At 32.5% G+C, this 12,729-nt stretch overlaps 2 protein-coding genes across 2 annotated transcripts in view; one reads left to right on the top strand and one right to left on the bottom strand.

Moving 5' to 3' along the window:
* Positions 1-636, top strand: part of LOC106116117 (tubulin beta-1 chain-like) — a 6,209-nt gene extending 5,573 nt beyond the window's left edge. Inside the window, exon 3 of the mRNA XM_013309857.1 lies at positions 631-636. Within this exon, the coding sequence (XP_013165311.1) occupies positions 631-636 (6 nt within the window). The remainder of the gene's footprint in view (positions 1-630) is intronic.
* Positions 637-3,053: 2,417 nt separating this feature from the next.
* On the bottom strand, positions 3,054-12,729 carry LOC106116209 (uridine 5'-monophosphate synthase). The gene is made up of 3 exons (XM_013309965.1): positions 12,572-12,729; positions 5,147-5,290; positions 3,054-3,753 (listed from the first exon to the last, which is right to left on the bottom strand). Exons 1-3 carry the CDS (start codon positions 12,581-12,583, stop codon positions 3,277-3,279), a joined length of 633 nt encoding a protein of 210 aa, XP_013165419.1. The 5' UTR covers positions 12,584-12,729; the 3' UTR covers positions 3,054-3,276.

Genomic DNA, 12,729 nt, shown 5'->3' with positions numbered 1-12,729 from the left:
CGCGTAGTGATACATTCCCAGTGTTTTCCTGACCGAAGGGCGCTCGCTCGGTTGTTTATTGACTTAAACAACTCCCCCCCACGACGTGGCCCCTTCGCCACCACGACTCGGTGCTGTGGACTCACTGATGACACAAAAGGAAAAAGATCTTTTGTTTTTGATATAAGGCTGAACTTGATTTTTTTAATACCTAAGTTAATTATTAATCTTTGTAACCAGTGTGTTTTTTTAATGTCCGCTCTCACACGCCTGAGACTGACAATCATGTCGTACAATTTTTCGAAGTCGATCAAACTTTTTAATTATTATATTCCAGCTGGTGAATAATAAAATTTAATGATTTTAAAACGTTTTTTTCATTTCGTTAACATACAACACCATTGACTCATAGTCGACGTAAATCAAATAAATTAAATATTCGAAGTAGACGAGGTAAATTATTGTATGCAAACAAAATAAGATCAAATTCAATAATAACTCTCAAACAAAACTACTAGTCTACTTAGATTTTTCTAATTATACTAATTTCAAAACATCTATTCTCGTTTTAAACTACAAAGCCAGAGGCTCCCATGTGGGCCTCAATCGGCATTACCTTTTTATTGATTCTGATTCATAATGTGTGGGTAGTTATAGACTGCAAATTAAATAGGTAGTACCGCGCTCGCAGAATCACGTCCGCGCGGTCAATGTTCTATTATTCACTTGCCTTTAATGCTGAGCTATATCCTACTAATATAAATGCGAATGCTTAAATGGATGGATAGTTGGATGTTTGTTTGAAGGTATCAGATCGGCTGAATGGATCTCGATGAAATTCAGAATACATATAGAACATAGTCTGGAAGAAGTAACCTATACTTATTATGGAATTTTTTGATTCCGCGAGGGCGACAGCTAGTAATGCATATTTAATATTATAAATGCGAATGTTTTGATGAATGGATGTTTGTAGAATGGCTCAACAGATTTTCATGAATTTTGGAACATGTAGAACTAAGTCTGGAGGAACACATAGGCTAATTATTAAGTTTTGTTTTATAATGATAAAATTTTAACGATATATGAGTAACTTACCATAATATGTTTAGGTTCAAAGCAAATTCCTATTTACCGTAATTAAAATGACAGTGTTTTTAACTACAAATGTGATGCAATGGGTGAAAACTGAAATGTAGTATAAGGCATAAAGATAAAAAATTATAAGCGATTCTTAATCTTAGTTATAAGATTCAATTAATTACCAAGTGTGTCAGTAAACTCTGGTTACCCTTAATTAGGTGTGATAACTAAACCAAAGTTGCTTGGAACCATTTCACGCAAGGTAAAAGTATTAAAATTATGTTCTACATCTTTGCACTTATCGTGGAGCTAACTCTCAAAGCTTATCTCTCAGTATGTTGAATCTTTCATTTACATTGCAATGCAATACAACCAGTTTGTTGCAATATTCACGACACAGCAAAAGATAATGAAGGCTTAGCTATTTCCGGTGCTCAAGCTCAGTTACGTCCGCCATATGCTAAATTCAAGATTAGCATTTTAAATTTAAATATAGGATAAAATTAAGATTATTAATGATACTTGAATCATCTTAAGTTACAAACTTTATTATATTATGTATTTCAAATAATCGACATCACTTTTTATTTTTTAATAAGTCATACGAACTGACGACTAAAATGTTTGGCAATTCTTTTATCTAGAAAGTTAAGCACTCGTTTTGTATTCGTAAAGTAAAAAGTTGTAACGGTACTTAAGCCCTTTTTAATTTATGCTGATTAAGCCTCGTTAAGATTCCGTTTCATGCGTGGACAGTTATGTTACGCCTTCCAGTAATTGATCACGGAACGTGTGAACTTAAACAAACAGATATCTTGACTTCGACCAGTGAAATACCACGAACTCACAGAAAACAGGCGTGGATGTACTCTGCGTTTCATCTTATCAGTGAAGTGATGAATGCTCGAACCACAGACATTGTTACGACTATGGTCTGAACTGGATGCAAATGCGTTCGAACCTGTCAGAATAGGATAAATTCTTTTGGAGGGAATAATAAGTGTTTTATATTTCATTAGCTTTGGAAAATAAACTTAATGAAGAATAAAGTTCGATATAGACAAAAAACAACATAATCTAAGTGGTAACGGGACAGCCATAACCGATGATCGACAGATGTGGCAGGAACATGAAAGTAGACGGAAATCGGAAATGGTTGATCGCACAAAAAACAAAGGAATTTGTAATATCTCGCACAATATAGCGTAAAATAAATTACTTACAAAACTTGACGTGTTAATTTAAATTCCGTTTTTCACTATGGCATAGATAAAGTAGTGTTTTTTTTTATATCTTATGGTGGCAAACGAGCGAGCGGCCACCTGAAATCGCTGAAATAGCGAAATGACCGTTGCCCATAGACATACGCAATTGTATATGCGTTGTCTATCTTTAATCGACGGAGGAGAGGATGCACAGAAAGAAAATATCTTCCCTTTCCATGCATCCTCTCATCCGGAAAGTCCACTTCCACTTCCCATCCTTTCCTTATAAGAAAAAGGGTGGGAAGGGAAAGAGGACTAAATTAGTACTGCCGTACGCACACTCATCAGACGAAACGCGGAATTGCTTCCACTTCACGCCTGGTTTATTAGCATAATATTAATAAGTGTGCAGGAATCGCGAGATTTCCATGCAAGTTCCGCCATCTTGTATTTTGCCGCCTACGCAAATGTTCCTATAACTTGCTGTTTATTATAGCGGCATTAAAACTATAAAATGTGTTATAAAAGAGAGAGATGCGGTCATTGCTCTTAGTTATGCTTAGAAATAATAAGCTTAGTATAAATTGTATAAAATAATTTACATAGAAAGTGCCCCAGTTTACTTGCAATTGCATTTTAATTTTTTAAATTCAAATTTTAGTTATTTACACACCTTTCGTTTAACTAGAAGCCGTTTAATGCACACAAAAATTTTTGATTTACAATTTCCATAGACAAAACAAACAATTTCTAATTACGACGAAGAAATAAAACACATTTCACTTTTACATTTATTTCAGTATAAATAATAAAAATATATCAATATGATAATAAGTTTTGAAAGAATAAATATTTCATCGTATAGTTTATTAATTAATAAAATAAAATAAGTACAATACCAACAAATGTATAAATGAGTGCTAATTTCAGATCTAAGTTAATAAAAAGAAAAAGTATTAAGCGTGCACGTTGAATTTCTTAATGCAATTTTCGTTTTTTTACCATCAATCTAAACTGAGTAACCGAATTGGCATTCCTTGATGTGATCGGATACTATTTCTGCCGTTTCGTCGCTTATTCGTCCAGCGTTCCTTAGTATTTTCACTAAATTAGTCATCGTGTACAATGATTTTACATGGACGCCATTTGCTTTTAACACATTAGCGCCACCTTGTTCCCTTTCGAGAACTACAACAGCGTGTGCGACTTGTAAACCTTCGGCGCGAATAGTTTTCGCTGCTTCCGATATTGTGCCACCAGATGTCACTACGTCCTCGATAATTAAACATTTCTGATCTTTCTCGAACACTCCTTCTAAGATTTTTTTAGTTGCATATAATTTAGTTTCCTTTCTCATCATAATCATTGGTGTGTTTGTATTTACTGACATTACTGCTGCGAATGGTAATGCTGCATATGGAATTCCACACAGTATGTCGTGTGGTATTTCATTAGCTAAAGTTTGTAATTGTCGACATATCGCCATCTGAAATTATTAGTACATTAATTAGTGGGCAATAAAATAATAACGCATCGAACTACGACCTTTTGTGATTACGGTGAGTTTAAAATGTTTAATAAGAAATTATCATTGAACTTGTTCGTTATTGCGACATAATTTCTGAACGGTTTGTTTATACGCGCCAACCTTTCCTTATAAAGGATTCATTATCTCGAATTGGACGTTTTATTTATAATTTCCTAGAAACAGATAAAAGCTCGTTCATATTTGTTACCGTTAATAACATCAAAACAATTTACAATCGTTGCTAAAAAAAGCAATATTATTCTAGACCTAATTAATTAGCTAAAAATCCTAGCCTAGGGGTACTTCAATCGCTTTCATTACATATCTTTTAAATGTTTCTTTTTATAAAGTAACTAGCGGACCCGACAGACGTTGTCCTGTCTACACGTCTTTAATTTGAATAAATTAATATGAAGTTAATATTTGATGAAAATTGTGAATCTAAACCATTCCCAGATCCCCTTGAACACACACAAAAAATTTCGTCAAAATCGGTCCAGTCGTTTGAGAGAAGTTCAGTGACATACACACTCACAGAAGAATTATATATATAAAGATGACGCAAACATGCAAGCAGACAGCTGAATTTGCCGAAATAGCGAAGCGATAGCAACATCTACAATTGCAGACGGAGACGTAAAGAAAGATTATATTTCCATTTACTATGCGTCCCCTCCTCCATTGAATGCACGTCCCCTTCCCTTATAAGAAGGATGGGAAGGGTAAGGGGACTGAAATTAAACCAGATGTGCGCAAAAATTTCATATCATGAATAGCATACCTACACTTCCTAGAATACCTTTTAAAAAGGGTTATTTTGAAATATTTATTTAATTATAGTTTAAAGATAAAATTACATGTAATCTTACGATACATAAGTAGACAAGAAACGAACGAATAATTAAAGAAAATCATACAGTGAAGTTGCAACTGGTTTAATACTGTCAACCTAAAAAGATAACATTCTTTGCAGTGACGTAACAAACATAAAAAGAAATTGCGGGATAACGACTGAGTCAATTGTTAGAACTATAGGTACTGCTAGGAAAAAAATCCAGAAATGAGGCAGTGTATTGACTAAACACTAGCCTTACTTAAATGTCGACGTTTATGTCCCCTCACTAATCATTCTGACACTGGACTTTGTAACGAAAGCACGTCATTGGCGACAAAGAATTCTATCTAATCTTATATATAAAATTCTCGTGTCACAATTTTCGTTTCCATACTCCTACGAAACGGCTTGACCGATTCTCATGATTTTGTGAGCATATGGAGTAGGTCTGAGAATCGGCCAACATCTATTTTTAATCCCGCGCGGACGGAGTCGCGGGCGACAGCTGGTACATACCATAAGCTTGGGATGTGAGACAATAACTCTTAAGTCAAAGTATATTGGTGTGCGTCGGCCGAGCTTCGCCTCAATGTCGCCCAGTCGCACAGCGCCCGCGTCGAACAGACGCACTGCAAGCTCCTCCAGGCTCTCTCCTGTCATCTGCAAACAAATAAACATATATATATATATTAAATAGTTTATAATATTCCTGCGTACATCAGCTACCTTCCCGTCTAAACCCTGTCAAAATCGGTCCAGTATTTCCAGAGATAGCGCTCGCCCTAAACTTAGCTATCGTGGAATTAATAAAAACAAAAATAAATTAAAAAAAAAGGATCCTACGATATTTTTGTATATATTCTAGATATTGGAAAAGAGCTATACATATGTGATGTGTTTGGATAGATTTATGGATGTTTTGTCATCATCATCAGCTCACTATATGACCCCGCTGAGGGGCTCGGAACCTTTCAGTTACGAGTGACTAGGCCATAATCAATGCTGGCTCAGCGCGGGTTGACGTCACACATATCTTTGAATTTCTTCTCAGATATGTGCAACACCACGATGGTTTCCATCGCGTAAGATCGTCGGATAAATGTACATATGTAAATCGAGTCTACAAACACATTGGTACATGGCGGGATTCGAACACAGAACCTGCAGATTATAAGTGCTTAACCCCTGAGCCACATACATTAGTAATATCTTACTAATATTATTAACTTTTAATTCCTCGCGAACGGAATTGCGGGCGACAGCTAGTTAAATAAATTAGCAAATTATTTAATATATCTCGTTCAGTTTAATCCTGTGTCTTGAACTGGTTTTTGCAACAGATTAAATATTATACAACCAGTGTTTTTTTAACATAACAACACCCATAGAGATACGACCGTTTCCTCATTTATTTTAATGACTTCAAATTCCTTAAATCGTGACTATTTAGCTATAGTAATATTTATTTAATTCAGAACAAAAGATAATCCTCAATTATAGGTAGGCCAATTAATATGTCTCATTTGACATCTATAAATTTTTTCGTGATGTAAGCTGCTTAAAATATCGATTGAAATTAATGTATCGATACTGAATTCAAACATATTTGAATCGAATTCAGATATGCAATATCGATGTTTTGCGTTCGATTATTTTTCTATCGTGTTTTAAAAAGAAAAAGACTTCACTGACGCATCATTGTAACGACGTTCGATTGGCATGATTACAATCAATATGTATTCGAAATTTAAAAAATGGAAATAAATTGTGCAGTTATAAATTAAAAAAAAATACGCCCGCCGTTACAAGGTTACGTTGTTGGATATGTATGAAGTGTCAAATGTTGGCCTACCTATAGGAAAGGTAAGAAACGCCAAATAAAGAAAGAAAAAAAGATTTTAAAAAGTCATTTCATTTATGTTTATACTTTTAACATGAATTTCGCGCGCATTCTGTTACGTCAAAAAGACGTTAAACATTTTTCTTTATAACCTTTATAAAATATAACCTCAAATTTTTTCTTATATTTACGATAAAGCTTGCAAATACTAATATAGTACTAAAATTTCACTAATAATTACGTAAAATACGATAAAGCTTGCTAATAAACTTTCCTATAATCTTATCAAATCGAGTTTAAAATCAGATTTATTAACATAAATAAAAAAAGATTGAATAAAAGATTCCAGCAGATATCGTTCGTTGAATATTTATGTATTCATTTCTAACAAATTTAATCAAAGATATTTCTATAACTGAAACTAATTTATTCTAATTTAAATTTCAAATATAATTATCAGATTGTTATAAGAATGGGTCACTGCCATTTTATTTGTGATTAAATTATCTGTTACAATTACATCGCTATAAAATTCTTTTCGTGACTTTTAACAATTATTTTTATGCATATTTAAGGAAGAAACATAATTATTACAAGGACTTGGCTCGTTAATTCTAAAGCATAAAATTAAAAAAAAAATCGTAAGCAACTGTCACATACATCGACTCTCCTCTTTAAATGGACTGGCTAAAAGTCGTATAATTTTGTGCCTATTTGATTTTCGCCATTTTGGCGCTGATGGTTGCGGCTTGCAGCGGTGGTGTGGATGAGTACTAATAATATAGAGAGAATTAACTGTCACATAAAATCAACAGGCACGTTCAACTAGGAACGAAGCAAAGGTTGTCAGTTCCAAGCTATAGCCTATCTATATATACAGATTAGTAACCTTCTAGTAAAGTCCCGTCAAAATCGTCACAGCCGTTTGGGAGAATATACGGAATAAATGCGACTTGCCAACAGACAAAATTTATAAAACTGGTTTTCGTTATAAGCAACATAAATAAATTATGCTTACGTAATATGTTTTTTTATCGATTTTACATACATATATTACTATTTTATTAACCGTATAGAATATTAATATTTATCTGAATTCTCATAGTAAGTTTCCGAGACCAATCTCCGTATGAAACATATCGTCATCTCTGTCATTATCTTTGGCAAGACAGAGATAGCTGCATGTTTTAAACGGGATTTTTGGTTTAAAAAAATTAATGTCATTAAAATTACCGTTTCGGTAGGAAATGTTTATTTATGAGACCACGTGCCGAAAAATGATAAAACACATAGAAATTAAGTCTTTTGCATAATATTTAATCAACTAAGTAGCTTTCCACTTTTATATTTCACTAGCTGTCTCCCGCGACTCCATCCGCACGTAATTAACTTAATAAGTAGCCTACATATTCTTGCAGACTATGTTCTACATCTATGCCAAATTTCAGCAAGATCTATGCAGCCTTTCCGTAGATACCTTCAAACAAACATCCATCCAAACATTCGTATTAATAATATAAGCAAGTAGTAAAATGGTACGTTATATTTAAATTATATAAAAACCTTTATGGAATTTAACAAGGTTATGTACCATGTTACGTCCATTGCCGATTAAATTATACATTAAAAATTGTTTTTTTTTTTTTATAACAAGGTGGCAAACGAGCAGCGGGAACACCGAAGTGTTCAACGACGCCCATGGACATCAGCAATACCAGAGGAACCGCAGATGCGTTGCCGGCCTCTGAGGTGGTGATAGGCTCACTTCTTGAAGGACCCTAAGTCGTATTGGTTTGGAAATACCGCCGAGGACAGACCGTTCCATTTATTTCAACATAGTATTTATATACTTAAAGTCTATGTAATAAAAATATCTGTATTACCACAAAAATATAGTAAGACAATGTTAATTAAACACGTGTTTTAACCCTTTGAACGCCGATGAAGATTATTATCATTTTTCAATATCACAAGGTGGCAAACGAGCTAGTCGCCACTTAAAATCGCTGAAATAGCGAAGAAGAAAACTTAATTAGTGTAACCTATATGTTCTTTCAGACTATGTTCTATACTATGCCAAATTAGCTTAGAGGATATATCCACGCGGACGGAGTCGCAGGCGACAGCCTTCTTTTATAAAAATGTTGACGCATATGTAAGCTAAAATATTTTAACGTTGATTTTTTATAGTAAAATCCGAGGTAAAAAGCCTCGCGGGCCTAAACAACGCTTTTTGTTAGCTTATAGATTAAGAAAGATATCGTAGAGTATAGCAATTATTTACACTTAAGTACGTATGATTTATTTTCTAAACCTTTTTAATTTATTGATTTCGTATTACTAAGTAATATTAATTTAAAATTTATGTTATTTATTGCGTATAATTTAATGATCATATCCGTATACCAATCTGTTTTGACATATGTATATGTTTCCATAGAGAATGTTTTAAAAAAAAAATAAACAAATGTTTATCTTTTATTGCCATATACTCCGAAAATGAATAATTTACTAATATATATTATTAAAAGGAGTCCCTTAAGGCAAGGTAACGAAGATACTGGCATTCCCCCTTTGGATAGCTAAACTTCTTTGTCTGAGGTAGCTGCCAGCTCTCGATTACTTTTTTGGAAAGTCTTAAAGCGCTAGGACCCCACGGACCAAGGGTCTCGACGCTGTATGAGACGAAATCATATTCGGAGCTCGTTTTTAATGTTTTATTTAGTACAGGATGTTCTTATTAAATACTTATATAATAAATGAGAATTTTTCAATGTACGGATGGATGGATTTTTCTCCGAAAAAAAAAGGCGAATAAAGTGTCCGACGGATTTATGTTGGGATATATCCCCTCAGTGTTGCTATTTACAATACAACGTTACATTTAGAAAATCGACTCTTGATTAGAGGTCAAACTCATATGACACATTTCATCATCATCAGCTGACTATACGTCCCCACCGAGGGGCTCGGAGCCTACCCTAAGTTGAGGGTGATTAGGCCATAGTCAACCACGCTGGCCAAGTGCGGGTTGGTTGACTTCACACATATCTTTGAATTTCTTTTCAGATATGTGCAGTTTGCATCACGATTTTTTCCTTCACCGTAAGAACGTCGGATAAATGTACATATGTAAATCGAAAATCGAAAAACACATAGGTACATGGCGGGATTCGAAGATGCAGATTGCAAGTCAAGTGCTTGACTTGCAATCTGAGTGAGCCACCGACGCTCATGACACATACATGATACATCTATCTTACTAATATTATAAATGCGAATGTTTAGATGGATGGATGTTAGAAGGTAACTCTAGAACGACTGTATCTAGCAGAAAGGCATAGATGTAGAACATAGTCTGGATGAACACATAGACTACTAAGTGTGTTTATAATTCCGCGCATACGGAGTCGCGGGCTATAGCTTGTAGGTTATATATCTAAATAAAACATATGTTCTATATTACAATTGTTTTCCAGTTTTGCTTAATTTAATCAAGACTGAATAAATCTAGGATTTCCATCTTCGAAGTGTTTCTTTGTACTGTTTTATTACGACATATTAAGTTAAATAAAGGCAAAATAGGTCAAATAATATATAATAAGATACGACATTGAATTAAGATATTTACAAGGGCTTTTAAAATCATGCGTTAATTAATTTGTCGAATTTAAATTGAACAAGGTTTAATAACAACCGCCCGTGACTACGTCTGCGAGGAATTAAAAACTAAATTAGTAGCCTGTGTGTTCCAGATGTTCTACATCTATGTCAAATTTCATTCGAGATACGTACAGCCGAACTGCAGATACCTCTAACAAACATACATCTAAACATTCGCATTTATAATATTAGTAAGAAGTAAGATTTGAATATATTAAACAGAGATAAAAGTAAATATACCTTTCTCTTTCTTTTAAAAATATTTTATAATTTTATGTAATTATATAAATAAATACTCTTTTAAAACAAAAATAATATTTTGGTAATTTAAAAAAAAAACTTGTTTTTTTTTATTAATAAAAATCTTATTTTTTTTTATATCCAAATTATTATGTCAATGCTGCCAATACCTTCCTTATGGACTGATTAAGCTTCAGTATTTAAAAGTCGACTCTAAATTAGTGGTGATAAACTTTAAATTGCCTTATACACATGCCATTAATATTTCGATATACTTTTACAATGAACCTTCATTGAGGTTTTATTGGTTTCTTAACCTTTGTTAATGGAAGAGTTTGTTGCTATACTGTTTTACCATTGATATCTATATTCTGTATCTACATATAAAGTTTAAACTCTTTATAACGTCACTCCTTATAACGCCAAACTCTTTATAACGGTTTGGTTTACCTTGTTTTCTATACATTACATTCCATATAACATACATACACTCCATATAACGCTCACTCTATTTAACGTCGAACATGCGGCATTTATAAACGATTCACTTGTAGCCTTTAAAAAGAAGCCATTTTTTTGGTATAACGTAAACAAGATATGTCAAATTGCTACACACTTGAACAGAAAATATAGTTGTAGCGAAATACGAATATTGACAAAAAATTATTGGAGAAAAGACAAATAATACTATCAACATATTAGTTAAAATAAATCACTATAGAATAGTAAAAGAGCATATCTTTCGTCACTCGATATAACGTCCACTCGATGTACTCGGTCCTATAAGACATTATATAGAGTTTACACTATATATAAAGAGTAAACTGATTTTAATATCTCTCTAGAAATGCTGTATTTCCTATATTTATAAACTAATTCTTATCGAATAAAATGTCGGGCAAACGTCATAATTTATAGCTCATTTAAAAAGTGGATCAAATGACATCATTTCAAACTTGTTCCGTCAGGGAATAACGAATTAAACGTTCTAGAATGTTCAAGAACTTTATATACAAACAACCTTTAATCAATTAGGAATAATAAAAAAAAACCACGAAACCAGAAGCTCTTTAGTGAAAGTCACAGAAAGTCCCAGTAAAAATATAAACATATTAAGAATTATTAAAAGATCAACTTTAAAATCTTACTAATATTATAAATGCGAATGTCTAGATGGATGTTTGTTTGAAAACTCCAGAACGGCTGCATAGATCTCGATGATTTGACATACATATAGAACATAGTCTGGAAGAACACATTGGCCACTAATAATGTTTTTTTTTTAATTCCGAGTCAGCTTTTGTTTTAGAAATACGCGGGCGGGAAATCTAAATTCAATTGTCATAGATTATAAGAAATCGAAGTTTGGAAAATGTCAAATTATGATTTAGAAATTGTAAAAATCCGTTATTTATTAAAGAAATATATATTACGAAATAAAATAATCTATTTATAATAAAATTTATCCGTTAATAATAAATTTATTTAGCTAGTTTTTCTAGAATTATCTTCCATAATGTGATTTGACATTAATAAAAAAAAATAATGATAGATTTAGTTGCGATATTAAATTCCAAGATTTATATTAGCAATTTCAACCAGTTTTATTATCAATATTATATAATATTATAGATATGAACACGATATACTAATAATCCATGTTTTTAAACTCTTTTTACCAATATATAGCTTATTTTTCTTTTAGATTTAAATCACTTTTTGACACAGATTTCTAGAACCTATTGTAAATGATCTCTTGTCATCTTTATAGCATTTCTTATATTATATTTTATGTATTTTAATATTTATTTACACGTTTCTATTCATATTATTATATTATTATTAAACAATTGTCATAAAAATTAACTGTCGTCTGCGACTACGTCCGCGCGGAATTAAAAAAAATAATTTTTAGCCTGTTTTTATCCAGTCTGTGTTCTATATCTATGCCAAATTTCAACGCAATCCATGTAGTCTTTCTGGAGATCCCTTCACACAAATATCCATCCATCTAAACATACGTATTTATAATATTAGTCAGTTAATACAGACGAGAGAGAAAGACACAATATGAGAAATAAAGTAATAAATTAATCCAAGGTTAGTAAAGATATTAATTTCACACGTTAAATAACAAACAAATAAATATATTGCAACGCCATTTCGTAGTTATGCCGATAAAAAAAAATTAAACTCACTTTCTCGAACATTTATCATAGACTTTGCAATTTTAGTGTTGGACACACAATAAAAAATCGTCAAATATTATAACACGGCACAATTTAAGTTCATATTACGTATCCTTTCACGATACGTCAGCGCAGGAGCAAAGTAAACACGACAATAATATTGTAAA

This window comes from Papilio xuthus, unplaced genomic scaffold, assembly GCF_000836235.2.
Source record: "Papilio xuthus unplaced genomic scaffold, Pxut_1.1 DF827756.1, whole genome shotgun sequence".
Classification (NCBI taxonomy): Eukaryota; Metazoa; Arthropoda; class Insecta; order Lepidoptera; family Papilionidae; genus Papilio; species Papilio xuthus.
Note: the sequence above shows the minus strand (reverse complement) of the source record. Positions and strands in the feature narration are given on the sequence as shown.

Excerpts from the sequence above, each read along its gene's own strand:
- LOC106116209 (XM_013309965.1), bottom strand. Across the intron at positions 3,754-5,146 it reads TCTCACATCCCAAGCTTATG|ATGGCGATATGTCGACAATT; the intron begins GTATGTACCAGC and ends TAATAATTTCAG.